This window comes from Aquarana catesbeiana, linkage group LG09 (assembly GCF_042186555.1).
Source record: "Aquarana catesbeiana isolate 2022-GZ linkage group LG09, ASM4218655v1, whole genome shotgun sequence".
Lineage (NCBI taxonomy): Eukaryota > Metazoa > Chordata > Amphibia > Anura > Ranidae > Aquarana > Aquarana catesbeiana.
This window is the reverse complement of record NC_133332.1, coordinates 226,866,335-226,884,948: the sequence shown is the minus strand read 5'-3', so window position 1 is coordinate 226,884,948 and position 18,614 is coordinate 226,866,335. Positions and strand designations below refer to the sequence as shown.

Here is an 18,614-nt window from a genome sequence, read left to right as displayed (position 1 = left end):
GTGTGCTGTAAATTGCCTCCAGCATTGCTCCTGTTTCTTCTTGCTGCCATTTGGTGAATCCCAGAACAGCAGTAAATCATAAAGCGTAACTAAACGCATCAATTTAATGGTTTCAAAAAAAGTTACATTTCTGGAATGCCGGGATTGCTAACTGCCAGGCTTGTGTCCTCAACCAAACTGTCAAACCATCAAATGGTTGGTGTCATAACTGATCACATGTGAAGCGCCATAGCAGTTGCAGATCAGACAGAAGCAGCTTCCTTGGCTGTAGTAGATAGGAGGGTTTAATTCTGCTTTAAGGCTGTCAGCAAATCAGCATCTACAAACTCAGCAGTGCCTAAAACTAGAGAGCAACTAAGCATGTGCAGAGCAGGGTGAGAGTGTATTACTGGATTTTAAACAGTACAGGCACTTATTTTTTATATTTTACATAGCTATACCCGCAAATCGGGATCTAGCAGGACTTTTCTGATTAAAGTGGTAGTAAAGTTTTTTGGTTTTTTTGGACTTGTGCCTACAGGTAAGCCTATAATGAGGCTTATCTGTAGGCACATTGAATATCTGCTAAACTTGCAGTGTTTAGGAGATATTCCCACTGGATGCAGTCACCGACGCATGCGCTCTAAAGGTCCGATATACCATGCCGGAGACGCCGTTTCCCATGGGAGTGACGTCATTGTGGCCCCGGACAGCCGGAGCCGCAAATCCACAAGGAAGATGGGGGGGAAGCTGGAAGCCCTGTTAGCGTGCCGCTGGAGGGCTTTGTTCTAAAGTAAGTGTTTCATAATGTGCTAGTATGGGGATTGAGGGTTTTTTTTTTTTTAATTTGCAAGATCCATTTTAAATGTTTTGCACAAACATATTTTTCCTGGGTGCATCGCAATGTAAAGTACTTATAGCAAATTTGTGACAATAGGGCTATTGTGCAGCCCTCCGGGCATGTTTCGGCCTCCATATTTAACGAGTTGACCACCACAACCTTATAGCATAACCACATACCAGGAACTGTATCGGACACTGTGATCCACCTAATTTTATTTTCAGCTGTTTATCTTTGTAAGTTTGTAAATGTTATTAAAAACTTCTTTATAAGCTTTCACAGTGCACTGTGGGAACAAATTGGTTGGCAGACCAATAACAAGCCTGCAGCAAGTCCCGTCAGTACTCCTTGTTTGTTTTTATTCACAAAGTCTGTGATTTAATCTTGAAGATTCAAACCACAGCCAGACAACAAGCATTTTCAAAAGGAGATCAGAAATGGCCTCCACGGTGTCTTTCGTGCAAATTTCCCTAATGCATGGAGCATTAGAATTGGTTTACACTATTCAATACACATTAGATCCTGGTTAGCAGTGTTGCTTTGCCAAGCTAGGGGTTGGTTTTCTGCAGGGACTCTATCCTTGCTCAAGTCCCCGCAGTCTAGAGGTCATAGAGGTTCCTCCAGCTGCTTTGATTAGCCCTAGGTTTGCCATGAATGAGTACATGACTGGTAGGAACAGCAGAGTGGAAGCCCTGATGCAAATGGATTTATAGATTACGATGTACTGTGTATCATTCAGTATCACATAAATATGAGATATAGTGGTCAATAAAGCGATGCATGACTAAATGCTGATTTTGATTTTCACGGTTTTATTGGTTGTTCATACATCCGATATGTTGCAGGAAGAGAGGTGGAGCCTCTGCCTTGCTCCTCCCCTGGGTGTCAAACTAAAAGGTATTATTACAGGGAAGGTGAAAGAGGAATCTACGCACAACTAAAAACAATAGTTTTTTTTGTTTTTTTTTGTTCTTACATATCCTTCTGCATCTAGACTCCTGCAAAGCTTTGGTACCTGCACGTTACTGGAGACCATAGTAAACAAGATGTTCTTTTATAATACTGAGTATTTCTGCCTCAGGCACAGCCCTGCTTCTTTATTCCTGAGAAAAGTAAAGTGACTTAACCAGAGACCCATTTGCCGCCAGAGCGACCACCATTGTGGCCTTCAGCTCACCCACAAGGACGAGAGATACGATTTACCCACAATATAACTTACTCAATAGTAAACAAGAGTTTACAAAAATAATAACAAGAAGCCCTTTACCGATCAACTGGGTCGAGGTCTAGACCAGCCCTTAAAACTAGGATCGCAGCAAAGGCTTCCTTTGTATTCATGACCGTTCCTCATCAGCTCACAACAAAGTGTAGCATTCTTAAAATAATTCCAAAAGCCTCTCCCCTGCTCACAGTGGTCTTTACAGCTCCTGCAAGATGCCAGGTTTTTTTTTTTTTTTTTTGGAAATCTGTCCTCCAGAGTAGTTCATGAGTCTTCTACCTCATGTATTGAGTCGTTAGCTGACTTCACAGAGAAGATCTCTGTTAAGGTTCCAAAAGTTCTTGATATTAGGATTGTATGTCAATTTTTTGGGGTTGAAGAACTAAGCACATCCTAAAACTCCCAAAAACAAAAGAGGAAACAATAACTGGGTAGACCATGGAGGCTGAGAGACAATGCAGGAGGGAAGAGGGTACGGAATGACACACGGCAGGGAGTGTGGCAAAAAAATACCCGGAGGAACAGCAGCAGATCGGCACAGAGTGTCCGCACGGCAACGGGAAAGATTATATGGGTACTGCAGGTGCCACATGCTGGCACAGCCTAATATCCACATTTTTATTTGTCCTCCAACTGCGGGCACAAAATGCAGTCCTTCAGGCCGATGCCTGGCCTAAGTCTGTTTCCAGCTGTAGGGTCAACACTCTTCTGGTCGAAGATGGGACGCCAAGCATTCACCCGAGAACAAGACTGAGTCTACGAGACTGTACATTAACTGCAAAAAAAAAAAACAGGTTTACTGTATGGAAGCTAAACAATTACATTCCTTGACATAAAGATCATACTTACTGTATGGAGGCTAAACAATTACATTCTTTGACATAAAGATCATACATAAAAAATATTTAAAATGTCACTAAACCTACATCATAAAAATCTATTAATACTATTGCTATTCATTCTCAGTCACTATGAGATTTGTTCTCTGTATTCTGCAAAGAACCTGTTTGATCCTGCTGCTCTCTATCTCCACCTTCTGTCCATGTCCCCAATTCAGCTAGGGATTTTGCAACTCTGATGGCAACCCTGCACATGCTCAGTTTTCAGCGAGTTTCTATGCTGAGCATTTTCTCCCCATCACATCTGAGCAGCCCATGTGACTATAGAGTCACACATGTGAGCGTATACACAGTGGTAAATGACAACCCACTCCCTCCTCCATGCCCACTATTCAGCTAAACACAAGGGGGTGGGATATTACATGCAGATTGATGGAGGCTTCACCTCCCTCTTATTCTAAGGCACAGGCTGAAGGGGCATGACACAGCCTGTAGCTGGCAGAAATCCGCCCACACCATGTTATTGCCAAAAATAAAGGATTTGATTTCAAATATATATTTGTATGAAAGTTTAAAAGTTTTTTTTATATTATGTATTTTTACTCTGTGTTCCAAAGGGTGTTTTTTTTTTTTTTTGAACATGTGACCAGAAGAGGACAAGAAGATCCTCCTACTTATGTTTCCCTGCAGACAGGCTGAGAAAAAGCTGGGTCATGTGACTGCTGTATATTGATTAGGAATACATACAGAACGAGAAGGGACAATGTAAATTAAACAGTGTGTGTTTAGTATCACTTTAATAAAACAAGCAATCAAAAAATTTTAAGTTTTCTACTCGCTGTAAAATCCTTTTCTTGGCGTATATCGAGGGACACAGGAATTTAGATACTGCTGCCTATGGGTAGAGTTGGACACTGGCAAATAAAACTAAATAAAATAAATCAATCTGATGCTCAAGACTTAAAAAAAAGGCCACCACAAAACCTAAACTAGTGAGAAGGTGGTCAGCCAAGCCCATTGAAAAGACCCACAACATGAGTTGGTCCACGATAAATGCTGGCAACTCTTAGGATACTGAACATTACTTCTTTATTCCAAAAAATGACAGGCAATACAGCACAGGGTTCCAAGTATGTTAACGTGTTTCACACAACATAGTACTTAAACATAACGTACTGGAATAAAGAAGCATTGTTCAGTATCCTGTTGCAGTGTGGGGCTATCTCCTATCTTCTTGGTTCATCATGGTAGCGAGCCAGGCCAGCATCTGCCAGGAGGGATCAGTGATGGGATTGGCTTTTCTTGCTCACCTGGGAGCAGTGTTTCCCCTATATTTAAACTCTTAGAAAGCACAGGGTCCAGGAAGGAATCTATAATCAATCAGGTGACAAAGACCATATGGCCTTTGCACCCCTGGTCGTCTAGGATCAAGGGGATGAAACTCTGTACCTTAAAAGTTTATCTGACCCTGACAACCAATCTTGCTAGACAATTCCTACCAGGTACAACCCTGTATCAGCAGAGCACCACAGCCCACAGTGGCCTTGCGTGTCCTAGAGATTCAATTCTATAAAGTCAATATGACTCAAGGGGTAGGGTGCTTGGGAAGCATCTCTGCAAGGGAAGGCAGGAATGAAGGCGTAGCCTTAGCCTCAAACTAGTGAGAAGAAATCACCAGATGGAATGGAGGATAAAGCGAATGCATCCTCCCTAGCACACAAAGTGCTGCAGGGACACTCTAGAAGGATCCTGCTAGGGAACTGCCCTGCCTAAATTTGACCTCAAGCTAAAGAATGCTGGATCTGGAGGATCAGGAGCTAAGTGTCAATTGCCATGAAAAAAGGCAGAGGAATTATAGCAGTACCACAAATAGTTTTTATCTGATTAAAGACAGAACAGGGTAAGGAATCCAAAGAACCCTCCTCAAGAGGCTGCAGATCTGCCAAGGCCGAAAGACCCATCCCCAGGTGGACAGCCCCCATGAAGTCCTCCAGACATGCACTATCCCTGGCAGACGGTACCTGCAGTAGAAAGTGTGTGCCACCTGCTGATAATCCATGGAGACACAGGGCCCTCCAGCGATGATCTCTGCCCTCCATGCAGGAATCAAGGGTCACCCAGGTACGTTAACCTCTTCTCTCATTGCATTGTTCATTGTCCTTAAAAGAAACCGTATAAGCATTGCTCTGTGCAGGGTAAAAACTAACTTCCCTGTCACATGAAGGACTCCCACTCCTCAGTGACGAAGGCACAGCAACTCCTAGACGATGTCAAGCTGAGATGGAACTAGAAAACCTCCCCAATGTTGAAGGAACCACTTGTTCTAAAGAGCCAGACACAAGCCCTGGGGATGGTGGTTCTCCACTGTACAAAGCCCCCAAATACATGGGGAGAGGAAATGATCCCATGACCTGCTCAAAAACCAGACGCTTAACAAAGGAGAAGCAGTGTGAAATGGGCGAGGAAAGTATAGCACATGGAGAGGTAACCTTGAAAGGAATGTCCCCCAATGTCCAACACTTCCATGAGGAAGGAGTAGGGATTAACTCCCTGTTTGATAACAAGGGACCTGAGGGCACACACTCTGCAGCTCTTTTTAGCAGGGCTGGAATACCTTGTCCACAGGTGACAGTTGCTGTATCAATGCTGGAACCTGGAGAAACCTGAGACAGATCTTGCAGGTGTTAAAGCCCTTTGATAAGATGCTGACTACAAGGATCCATAAAGTTGACTCTTCACAGGAGGTCATCGGAGCGCCCCACCATATATGTAGCAGGTGTTTCTGAATGATACTGAGGATCCAGGACTGAATCATGGAAGTAAACAGTCAGAGCTGGTCCCCACCGACCTATTAAGTTAGGGAGTCCCTCTGTTGAGGAGCAGTGTTGAGGGGTACTAGGAAGATATTTTTATGTCCCAGGGAAAGGAGAATATCCTGAGGGAAAGAGTAGGGCCCAGCTTTAGAAAATAAGTTGACACATGCACTGGAGAAAGATGTCCAGGAGTGGAGGAAATCCAAGGACAATGGAAAAGGTGCATTAAAGATAAGGAGTAGCACAAGTGGGTGCCAGAAGCAAGGGATTAGCCTGTGAGCCTAAAGGTGCGCTCTCTGCACCTGGATACAAGAGAGACAATCTATCCAAGAACTCGCCAGGGTTCACAATCAGTCCCTCACTTGCAATTAGCAATGTATTTTCAGGTGCTTCAGCCCGAATGGAACAATCAAGTGTGAGTCTTCAAATACCGGGAAAACATTGAGGCAGTGCCACGGCTATGGACCTGGAATGTACTCTGTGGCTAGCCTTTACCTGTACACAAAGGTCCTGAAAGCATCACAGTACAGCACCCAGTGCCTGAAGGTCACATTCCAGGCTAGCGTCACGTCCAGTCCAGTGGGATCTTGGGACAGCATTCCAAATTCTGGTTTAGGAATGGCCGATCCAGATAGCTGCTATATACAGACATACTCAAGCAGCTATATTGTAAGGAACCTTGACTAAAGTCGATGAAAGAAGAGTGCAAAGAAAAAAATAAATCAGAAATAAAAGCTAGCAAAGGCTGGTTTGACTTTTCTCAGCAGAGCTGAAGAAAAGAAGTACATCTCCTAAGACAACAAAAACCAGAGGCATGTTGAGTAGAGGAGTTATCCTGGCCCACAATTTTTTGGATTGCCAGTGCCAAACCCTCCTATAGGCAAAAGTAAAAGCCAACAGTATCTGAATTCCCCTGTCCCTCAATGGATGAGAAGGAAATATGAATGCCATGATAAAACTTAAAATGCGCACAGACAGAAAATACACTATTGTTTCCCTTTAACTAGGTTAACCAAAACTCCTACTAAGTGCTGAATGCTGCTAATATGTAACCCTCAGGACTGGTACATTGCTTTTGGCATCAGGAATTGGGCATTAGCATTGCTTGGTGCAGGAGTTTAACAATTACCCCTCCCTGCACCCAAACCCTTAGAGCCAATACATACTGCAACGCAGAGCAGCATTAGCAATTCACCGCCCCGGCCACTCTGTGTTGCTGGCTGCGCTAGGGGGCAGTGTGGTGCACGATTCATTGCACTGTCCCCCATTTTTTCCTCTTTTGTATGAGCTTTATTTGAAGTGTACAAAATGTTCACTGCATTTTCCAGAGAATTTTTGTCTCTTCTCCCTTTTCATCTTTTTCCCCCCTTTCATAGATTCTGGATTGGAAATATTTTTTTTTATCTACTACCTTCGAGTGGAAGACCTAGACAAGTTCCATAGACACTACATTTTGGCTTGGTAGTTATACTGCTTTGACTCAAGTAAGCTATGATTTGATCACATTTGTGTTAATATATTAATATATTTATACAATGCCTGAACATTTAAATATATGCCAAAGAATTTTCTTATTTATATATACATAATTTTTTTGTATAGCGTTTATTTGTCTCTTGAGCCCTTTCCTGCCTGCCCGATTGCCTGATGTGATTTCAGAGCATCTTTGATTGGGTTCATCCCTGTCACCAGCACTGAGTGTGTTTAATATAATGTGTTATTTGTCATATCATCTACTCTATCATATTACTGTAACAAAACGTTTATTGTACTCTTTAGTCATTTTATTGTCTTTTGTAGAGATTACCCATCACACCCATCCCCTAAAGAGAAGACAACAGAAGCTGAAACAGGTTGGAATTGTATTTATGCACTGGTGACCTCTTTGGTCTTTTTTTAAGTCAATACATTTTAAACATATCCATGTTTGTTTGGTACCTTTAAAAGCCCCATCCAATATAATTTTTTTGCTACAAATTGCTTGGGGATGTGGCACCTTTTCTGAGCATTGATTGCCTGTCTGACACAATGGGTTCAAGAGCACCAGTGCTTGGTGATGGGCCCAGTGCTGTTACATGGACTCTGTCACATGCTCCCCATGCTGGTGAACATGTGCCAAGGGTGGGGATCATGCACAAATCAGATGTTTACTTGAAGTTGAATCATCTTACCTGGGTCTGGGACTGCCCTGTGCTTGTTCTCTGGCTCCAGACTAGTCTCTTTCAGTGCAAAGATGGAAGTAGCTGTAAAAGAAAAAAACTGCTAGTTACCAACAATTATGAGGACTTTGCTGGAAATGAATTTTTCTGCACAGGCAGGGCAGGCAAGAATAATATTTAGAGGATACACTGACCAAAATCAGAGAAGGCAAAGAGCAAGAAATCGTGCTTCCTCTAACAATAAAAAGACTACAAGTGAACCTGTTCTTTTCCTAAAGTGGCAGGCTCATTTTAATAGAGAGACCATAGGGAGTTAGTAAGGGAAAAAAACAAACAAAAAAAAAAAAAACCATACTCAAGCTCAACTGCTTATACCTTGAGTAAAATGCTGAAAACCCATGCTCAGGCTGGGATGTTCAGCCCCCAATATGGTCTATCTATAGCAAAAAAAAAAAGCCGGCCACTCAGTATACGCTTATTGATCTTTATTGGCTACATATAAAATGGCACAGCATACAGAATGCTGATGCAATAAATCGAGTGGTGGGCAACAAAACCAAAACTTCTGCAACAGGCCCACAGGAAGAACAAGAAGGGTCAACAGATGTTGTAGCCTAAGCAGAGACCAGCAGAGGCTCAAACAACTGTTAGGGCTGATGGACAGAAGAAAGTTCAATTCGTACAGAGACCCTAACAAAGGGACTAACACTGCTCTTTAAGCACAAAGAGAGGGCTCTGCGTGGCAAGAGCATCTGAGGAAGTCCCCAGAGGGGCACAGAAAATCACAACGGTAATGAAGAAATGCTGCTTCTTGCAAAGTGCATCAGGAGTGCAAAGCCAAGGCAGTAGGAAGAGGATATACAAGGCCTAACCAAGACTTGCCAGATATCAAGGGCTAGGTTTTTTTTTGCAATTTCAAACAGAAGAAGTTGCAGCATAAGAAATTGGAAATTGGAGTTGCTAGCATGGAGTTCTCTATTGTCACACTGAGAACTACCTCACATGATACAACTCTTCCCTTCCCTAAGTAGCCATCTCAATGTATTCCTCAGGAGAATTTCCAAAGAGGAGCTCACCTTTGTAAAACATGAGCAAAAAAAAAAAAAGTTTTGCCTATAATTCTACCTTAAGCCATAAGATTCTGTGCATATGCACAGAAAGTAAGTTTATTCTGGCAATCTGAGGGATCATGTTCTCCATGGTATCTGCAAAAAAAAAGCAGTGCTGCAACAAGATTTAGATTGTCTATATCAGTGGCCTCCAAACTACAGCTCAGGGGCCGGATGTGGGCCTTTGCTTGCCTTTATTTGGCCCTTGGGGCTCTATTTCTTCCACTGAGACAAGACACTATTCACTGACACCAACAATGGGACACTATTTCCCCCACTGACACCAATGATTGGGCACTATTCCTCCCCTTCATGCCAAAGATGGGGCACTCTTTACTCCCAGTGACCCCAGGACATTCCCAATGCCCACAGCCCACCCGCTAATGTCTGAAGGACAAAAAACTGACCCTTGGTTAAGAAAGTTTGGAGACCCCTGATCTATATCTCGGAAAAGTTGATTGGTTTCTGCAGTCAAGTTTGCCATGGCCTGGGCAATTGACAAGGTAGCAATAGCAGGTTGCAGTGCATGACCTGCCAAAGCAAAGGAAAACCTTTAAAAGGTTCTCCAAACCCTTATAAACTGAATCCATAAAGGAGGGAATGCCATCAATGGAAACAGTAGATAATTTACTGCAGGTCTGCAGGGAGAACAGTCCAGTTCTTTTTAAACTGTCCTTCCAATAGGGTTAAAGGCATGAAAAATAGAAGGAGGGAATAACATCTCAAAGTTGGGCCAATTATATAAGGCCCAATTGGCTTGATCAAGAATATAGAATGGATTTCTAGGAATTGCCTTAATTTTCTGCTCGGAAGAATATGTGGGAGGTGAGCAGCACTGGGTGTATCTATCTAGAGAATAAGAATAGAACACACTTATTCAAATAACAAATGAGCCCACAGTTCCTTCAAAACCGCCTGCATGCTTAGTACTGTGGTATGTCTAGTACAATAAAAGAATATAGTGTAGTATCTATGACCAAGGCCGGGACAAGGGGTGGGCAAGAGGGGAAACTGCCTTGGGCACTGTGGTATCATGTGAGTGGGGGGGGGGGCGACGACCATGAGGAGATTGGGGGGAGGGAATTTGTGTTGGGAGGGGGAATTCTGGGAGGTGATTTGTGTTGGGAGGGGGGATGGGTAAAGAGGATTTCTGCTAGGAGGAGAGTAATATGGTGGGGGGGGGGGGGGGTTTGTGCCAATATCTAAATTATTCTTTTTTTGGGGGGGAATTTGTGTTAGTAGGGATGATTGGGGGGTAGTTGTGCTAGGAGGGGAAATAGGGGGGGGGGAGCTTTGTGCTAAGAAGCTGAGATTTGGAATGGAGGGGAGAGGATTTACGCTTGGAGGGGAAATTTGAGGGGTAGAGGATTTGTGCTAGGAGAGGAAAGGGGAGGGATTTTTTTTTTTTTGGGGGGGGGGGGGGATCTGAGCTGGATAGGGGAACAAAGATTTGTGCCAGGAGGGGGGGGGGGGTGATTTCAGCAGGGAGGTGGATTTGTACTGGGAGGGGGGATTAGTGCTTGGGAGGGGCATGCAGATTAGTGCTCTTTTTTGGGGGGGGGGGGTTTTATGAGACCTAATCATATATCTTGGTGGGGGGGCAATTTGGCATGTTCGCCTGGGCTCTAAATGACCTTGTCCTGGCACTGTCTATGACATATCCAGGTAATAATGCAACAAGATATGTGTAGCCAAGAACCAGTATGTAAAAGTACAGGGAAATCCTGTCTTACCTTATCCACATCATTGGTATTGATCAGGGTCCAGACTTTACCCATCAGTGCAAATTCCACTGAATGGGGTCTTCAGGGTCTGGGTATCATATAAAAGGCCCTGGATCTGGATAGCACCCTGCAGCTAACTCACTGGTTGCACCACATACCAAGGCGAGTGTTGAACGCAAGATCCAGTGCCCAAAGCAAACATGGAGGGTAACAGACCCAGAAACTGCTAGTGAGCCAGAAGGCGAAAAACAGTCAGATCTGAACAGAAGTGTCAGCCAAACAAAGAAGAAAAACTGTCTCCAACAGGAGAATGAGTCCATTACCTAAGGGCATCAAAAACTGGAGCCACACGGAGTAGGCTTGGTTCTATGAGTACATGGGCGGAGGGGGGCAGAGTTTCCCAGCAACGCTTTTGCCAGTGTCCAATCACCTGAAGGTAGCAGGATATAACCCATAGTCTAAGAATCAATTCTTGTGTCCTGTTCTGTACGATTAATATACTTTTTAAAAAATTTTATTTGGATAGTGTAAGGAAAAGCAGAAACCTTTGTCTGGTTTATATTGCCACACAGAATACCTCTTTACAGTGCCCAGGCACTGAGCAATCCAAAGCTCCCATTTCTAGGTAGCTTCTGGCTACAGGGTTGAATATTTAAACAAAAAATGCCCAAACTGCTTTTTTTCTCCACTGCTAATTACTTAAAATGTGTGAAAAAAGAATGGACAACTATGAGCAGGGTGGAAGAGGAATTATATATGAGGAGGAGAGTCCTTACTGTCTGGCAATTTGTGAATACGTTCGCCCAGTTCTTGGAAGTATGAATGTTTCATGGCTTCATCCGCAGAGATCCTCCTTCTTCCCTCCAGCTGTAATACAGAAATAATAAAACCATAACTCACACACAGTGATAAATAGGTCTGCATTCTACTTCCTTTAGCTAAAGAACATCTATCATGTTACCATTTAGGACCAGTTCACAACATAAAAGGCGCGGTTTTGCATGTTCCTGCATTTTTATGCGCAAAAAGTTACATTTCTACACACTTCTCCTCCACAGTGCATAGTATTTCCTGGTTGCTTTCCCATGTGCTTCCTTGTACCTGAACATGTGCAAATGCTTCAAGTACGAACAGCCGAGGCAGTCCATTACCGTATACGAAAATAACCTTCAAAGTTACATCGCATAGCTGTCTGCCACATCTTAGCACCTTCAGGGTTATTCAGGAATACATTTTTTCAGAAGCCATAAAAAAAGTATTTCCATTTCAGATAATATAATGACTTGAAATCTGTGTTTATATAGAGCTGCTACATGGCAGCTTTGTGGGAAAAGGACACAAGGGGGTGCCAACTAATTGCAGAATAAATAGTGGGCCTTAATAAAACAGCCTGGAGAGACACTTCAATAGCAGTTGGCGTGGTGGAGAGAGCCGCGGAGTCACTCATCAGCCAAAACAGGAAGTCTTGGAAACCACCATGGAGTGCAGAATTGGAAGTGATATTACTCTGGGGTTGGGGGGGGGGGGGGGGGGGCTGTTACCATGGTCACAGGCCAAATAGGCTCTCTCAACATGGTTATAGGCTGTCCCCTGGTGTGACGTCACTTCCGGTGCCGCGCTCCATGGTGGTTCTTGAGACTTCCTTCTTTGGCTGATGAGCGGCTCCACAGCGCTCTCCACCATGTCGGCTGCTTCTCTGGGATGACTGATCCCTGTAACATCTTTTAATCTGCTGACAAGTGCATTGCATCTTATTTATGTAAGTTTCCATTTGGCTGTTTTAATAAAGCTTACTATTAACACTGCACTTAGTTGGTGCCCTCTTGTGTCCTTTTGCTGAATTTTAGAGATAGATTCCTGTCTCTCTGGTGGAGCTGCCTACTATATGTGCTTTTCTGGCCCTGCATACAGACTTTGGATTGACTATACTATGGACATATTGGACTTTAAGGCTATGTAATCACATGGACTTTTTTGGGGGGAAAAAACGCTATTTACACGCCTATATTGTGTCGTATCAACTATATATATTATGCCAGCTTTGTGGGCATGCTCTCCATCACAACAGTAAGAACACATGTTGTCGGTCTGTCCTCAAGACAACTCTGTGTTAACCATTCAGCTGCCAGCCTCTGCTATTTTTAGGGAAGTTTTGGACTACAAGGATGATTAGGCTGTTGAGCATGGTTCATTTAGGTATGAGCAGCAGGATTGCAGTTGATGGTTATTTGAATTACAATGGTGTACTTATTATTCAAATGATCATTACCACTTACAGACAGTCCCTTCTCTTTATTACTGACCTGTAAGAGCTTAGAGAGAAGATTTGCCCCATCTGAATCCAGCCTATGGAGATAAAGGAAAGTGCATTTAGATGGCAGTAAGTGTCAAATGGAATGAGAAAATTTGGATCTTTGCAGCCCATACCTGGGTGCGTGCTTCTGGATAGGATCTGGAAAATATTTGGGATAACTGTAGGATTTAAATTCTTCATTAGATAGGATACCGGGCCACGTTTCTTCAGTGGGTGTCCCTGAAAAGAATGTAGAGAGGCTTAGTAAATGAAGGCACCTATCCAAATCATCTAAATATATCAAATTTGAAATATACATATCACAGCGTTTATTAAATCTCCACGTCTGAAATGCATTATTAGGCATATAAATCCAAACATGTTACAGCTCTTAATGCTACCCTAATCTTTACACTTTTGTTCCCAAGAGTACAATCCCACTATAGACCTGCAGTAAAACGTGACATACATGCTCGGTTTACTAAAAGTCGACCTGAACTAGCTAAAGTGAGGATTTACTATCTAAAAGGGAGCATCTCAAATAGTGAATTATGCCTAAGCAACGCCCTGAAAAAAATCATTTTTGTTTTGGATTTTGCCTAAAGAATAGAGGCGCACATCCCAGTATGCGACTGATTAGGCACCTATATTCTGTAGCCTCATAGCTGTATATCTGCTGTGTGAGCACTGGCTGCTAATCTCATCAGATTTAGAGTGAGATTGGGTAATATTACTGCTACTGCTGCTCACTGTTCCCCTGATGGCTTGATAAGGAGGAAGCTGTATCTGAGGGCCTGCAAGGCAAGCAATGCCCTGCTTCTGCTTCATTCATCCTTTGCATTTGTGTTCCTCCACCTATCCTCATAAGCAGGTCAGAAAGGTGAAAGAGGGCTTCTGAATGACGATAGGTTAGTGCAGACGGTTCTCGATAATCTTTTATTTACCGAGTATCCTGAATATAAAGTGCAACTGTTCTTCCACAGTGGATCCTGGAAAAAGAGGTCGTCCTGTAACCATCTCATAAAAGATGCATCCGACGCCCCTGAAAAAAAAAAAAAGAATTATGTTTAATATCTGACCTAGAAAAGTCAGTCCGCCAAAAATTGATAGTGTGGTCATAAAAAAAAAAAAAAAATCTATAAATTGCCAAAGGCAAACATTTTGGACAGAGCTGTGTGTTTTACTCAGAAGTGTCTTCAAAATCAGCACAATTCCTGTTCCTTTGTGGCTATGCTGTTTTTTTGTCCACTGTATTTATAAAAGGAGCCATGGTTATCACACAAACATGTTTGACTTTCTTCATCTCCGATACATGGTGGATTTATAGGATTAGTAGTTTATAAGATATATCATAGAGCGACACATATATGAGAAAACAAAATATTTGACTCCTATTTGCGGCTAAAAAGCCCCGTGGGGAACTTTCCACTTTTTTCTTTTCAAAGTAGTTTATAAGATTGACAAGTTTGTCTGTGCTTTCCTAAAAGGATAAGTTACATTTTAAAAAAATAATAAATTGCAAGAAAAAAAATGTGTATTTTTTTTTGGAGCCTGTAAAGTTTCTGCAGACCTGTCGTTGTATCTGTGTGTCTGTACGGGCAGGCAGAATCAATGAGCTACCACAGCGTCGTTGTTCATTGAGAACTACAAGCCGACATCTGCAAAGGATGTCGGGAGTTGTAGTTCATTCACAAACAGAACTGTGTGTATGAATGATTCGGCTGCTTGGGTGGATCCCCGCACAGCTGCGCTGATTTAAAAGACGGACAGCTAGTACGGGGAGCTTCTTCCCAAACTGCTGTCACAGGGAAGAGGGGGGGGGGGGTGTCCACTTCTGCATTTTACTTACCACATATCAATCTGCGTAGAGTATTCTGTTGATCCCAGGAGAATATCTGGGGGCCGATACCAGAGTGTCACCACCTCATTGGAGTAGGTCTTGGTGGGGATAGATTTTGCCCGTGCCAAGCCTAGAGAAAAAAAAAATAGAAAATGTGACATATTCCCCCCTTTTCTTCACCATTATCTAATTACAAGACAATAACATTAGGAGCAAAGCAGTTAAAATACCCATTAAATCATCAGAAAAAAAAAACTCTCTTGAGCCAGCCTCCTTCTGTTGGGACTACACCAATTCAAAGGTAAATGAGCTCTTTGCAATTCATAGCCTCATTCTAGAGACCTACTCACATGTGGGGTGGGATAGGGCTGCCTATCTATGTTGTGCATCATCCTCTAAAATCTAAGTGATGGCTGAGACAAATTTCACTGAATTTAGTGTCAGGGCTGGGCTCAGCCCTTCCTTCTCTGAGCTGGCTGCTCAGCTGTCAGCTAATTGCCAGCTCCTTTCTCTCCACAGTTACTCAGCTGTTGATGATATCCTGCTCGTCAGTCCTGCCTACTTAAGCCGTCCAGTCCAGAGGTTCTCTGCCTTCGCCTTGGTCAACATCACAGAAACTATCGCCTGTGATCCTGTTCAAGACTTGCTTTGCTGTCATTCCTTCTGGCTCCAGATCCTGCTTGCTGTTCCACTACATTGATCCCTGACTTCTGGCTTGGCTGACTAGGCGTTCTGGATACTGAAGTTTGTTCTTTTTACTTTTATTATTAAACAAGTGTGATTTAACTGTACTTCTGTATCGGCCTGATTTCATGGTTTCTGACATTTAGTCACTTTGATATATCACATTTTCTGTACAGGAGATATGAAGCCTGCAATGGGTATGTACAAAATGTAAGCAAAAGGAGTTCCCAGATAAAGTGGTGCATTACAGCAATATTTGGGTTCAAAACCAAGACAATGAGCATGCATATCAAGTTTGATCTTTAAGGTTTGACTGAGGAACTTTCCACTTTCAAATGCCTATTCTCTGTTACTTTTATCCGTGCACAGTATAAAGATCGTCTTTTATCTGGTTTATTATGTGTACTGATTTCAACATGCAACATCTGTTGCATGCTGGGAGAAGCCAACAATCTGTATGCTCTTGAAATGTACAAATATTGGGTGGGAGATCTTGTCACTTTGTATACAATTGGTACAATCCCCAGCTATAATCATGAATCAAAAAGAAAGCACTCACATGCCCGACATGACAGACTGTGGGAAATAGGAATTTTCAAGTGCCCAAATACAAAACGCAAAGAATTCGAAAAAATAAACATAAAAGCCTATTTTTATTTTGCAGTTTAAAAAGCATATCAACATATATAAACATTAGATACCAGCTACAAATACAGCAAAAAAGTTTTTACAATGAGGTGAATATGAAAACGAAGAGCAGGTGGATCGATGTGTTTCGCACAGGAAGAGCTTCCTCAGGATCCACTTAGTTTTTCAATCTTTATGATACTGTAGCCAAAAAGGACTAGATATAAAAATATATACGGTATACACTATATTATCAAAAGAATTCGGAGACCTGCCTTTACACGCACCTGAACTTTAATGGCATTCCAGTCTTATGCCCTGTACACGCGGTCGGAGTTCCGATGGAAAAAGTGCGATCGTGTGTGGGCTCCATCGGACATTGGAATTTCCGACACACAAAGTTTGAGAGCAAGATATAAAATTTTCCGAAAACAAAATCCGATCGTTTAAATTCCGATCGTGTGTACACAAATCCGAAGCACAAAGTGCCACGCATGCTCAGAATAAATTAAGAGACGAAAGCTATTGGCTACTGCCCCGTTTATAGTCCCGACGAACGTGTTTTACGTCACTGCGTTCAGAGCGATCGGATTTTCTGACAACTTTGTGCGACCATGTGTATGCAAGACAAGTTTGGCCCAAAATTCGTTGGAAAAAATCTGATGGATTTTGTTGTCGGAATGTCCAATCAATGTCCGATCGTGTGTACAGGGCATTAGTCTTTGCAGCTATAACAGCTTCTGGGAAGGCTGTCCACAAAGTTTAGGAGTTTGTCTAAGGGAAGGTTTGACAATTCTTCCAGAAGGGCATTTGTAAGGTCTGGTGTTGGACGAGAAGGTCTGGCTTGCAGTCTCCACTCTAATTCATCCCAAAGGTGCTCTATTGGGTTAAGGCCAGTCAAGTTCCTCCACCCCAAACTCACTCATCCATGTCCTTATGGATCTTGCTTTGTGCACTAGTCCAAATCATTTGGTGGAGGGGGATTATGGTGTGGGGTTGTTTTTCAGGGGCTGGGCTTGGCCCCTTCATTCCAGCAAAGGGAACTCTTAAGGCGTCAGCATACCAAGACATTTTGGACAGTTTGATGCTCCTAACTTTGTGGGAAAAGTTTGAGAATGGCCCTTCCTGTTCAAACATGACTCCGCATCAGTGCACAAACAAGGTCCATAAAGACATGGATGAGCGAGTTTGGGGTGGAGGAACTTGACTGGCCTGCACAGAGTCCCGACCTCAACCAGATAGAACACCTTTGGGATGAATTCGAGCGGTGACTGCGAGCCAGGTCTTCTCATCCAACATCAGTGCCTGACCTCACAAATGCACTTCTGGAAAAATGGTCAAACATTCCCATAGACACACTCCTAAACCTTGTGGACAGCCTCCCAGAAGAGTTAAAGCTGTTATAGCTGCAAAGGGTGGGCCAACTCAATATTGAACCCTACGGACTAAGACTGGGATGCCATTAAGGTTCATGTGCGTGGAAAGGCAGGCATCCCAATACTTTTGACAATATAATGTATATCAAGTCCTTTTTGGCTACGATATCATAAAGATTGAAAAACAAAGTGGATCCTGAGGAAGCTCTTCTTGGGCCAACCGCATCTCTCCACCTGCTCTTCATTTTCATGTTCACGTATATACTACAGTAGATGAGCTCTCTTTACAGCTGCACATACACTAAGCATATTTTGTCTGGTTTCTAATAAACCAGCCTAAATGAAATCAGTGGATGGCCCTGTTGGCAGCACTCTACCCAACATCTTTTTTTTTTTAATTCTTTATTTCACCTAACAACTTTCAGGATGGAAAATTGACAAAGCCAGGCAGAAAACTGCCAAACAGCATCTACAGCCAATCAGATGCAGTGACTGTTTGGGTATTCTGACAGCCAACGGCACCAGCTGTCAGAACACAATAGCTGTAGTGAGTTTTTCATCCATCCACTCTTTTGTTTAGTCCATTCAGTGTATGGCTAACTTTTCTCAACAAATGATACATCCTGCTTCCTTGCATTAATAGAAAGCCATTTTGCTGGCTCCCATGGCTGTAACCAAACTGATTTCCCTTTCTCACCAAAATCTGCAAGTTTGAGCTCCCCCTTCTCATTTATCAGCAGGTTCTGTGGCTTCAGGTCTCGATGAAGAACCTTGCGCCTGTGACAATACGCAAGCCCTCGGAGAAGCTGGAAAAGAAAGAGCTGAGAAAAAAGGAAGAGATGTTATTTCTTCTGCTTCACCACAAAACCAAAACCACATTTTTACCATCTTCACACAGCTTTGCCTCACCTTGATGTTGTGAAGGTTTATTAGGTTCCCACAATCATCTAGATATTGCTTCAAATCTTTGTCCTGCATGTGGGAAACACAGAGTTTAAAGTGTAAAGGATTAAAGAGCCAATGGTGATAAAATACAAGCTGGTGCTTATAAAATAACTGATCTGATATTTCAGTATTGGTGAGATCTTAGAGCTGAGTTCTGGTGTCTGCA

The 18,614-nt window shown here is 42.8% G+C and overlaps 1 protein-coding gene across 2 annotated transcripts in view; it reads right to left on the bottom strand.

Moving 5' to 3' along the window:
- Window positions 1-1,612: 1,612 nt before the first annotated feature.
- Window positions 1,613-18,614, bottom strand: part of CDK16 (cyclin dependent kinase 16) — a 53,298-nt gene continuing 36,296 nt past the window's right edge. For both annotated transcript variants that reach the window (XM_073599874.1, XM_073599875.1), the window contains 9 exons: window positions 18,413-18,475; window positions 18,201-18,324; window positions 14,826-14,946; window positions 13,921-14,018; window positions 13,111-13,216; window positions 12,987-13,029; window positions 11,460-11,550; window positions 7,863-7,934; window positions 1,613-2,814 (listed from right to left, as the gene is read on the bottom strand). In XM_073599874.1, coding sequence (XP_073455975.1) covers window positions 2,774-2,814; window positions 7,863-7,934; window positions 11,460-11,550; window positions 12,987-13,029; window positions 13,111-13,216; window positions 13,921-14,018; window positions 14,826-14,946; window positions 18,201-18,324; window positions 18,413-18,475 — 759 coding nt within the window. In that variant the 3' untranslated portion in view covers window positions 1,613-2,773. The remainder of the gene's footprint in view (window positions 2,815-7,862; window positions 7,935-11,459; window positions 11,551-12,986; window positions 13,030-13,110; window positions 13,217-13,920; window positions 14,019-14,825; window positions 14,947-18,200; window positions 18,325-18,412; window positions 18,476-18,614) is intronic.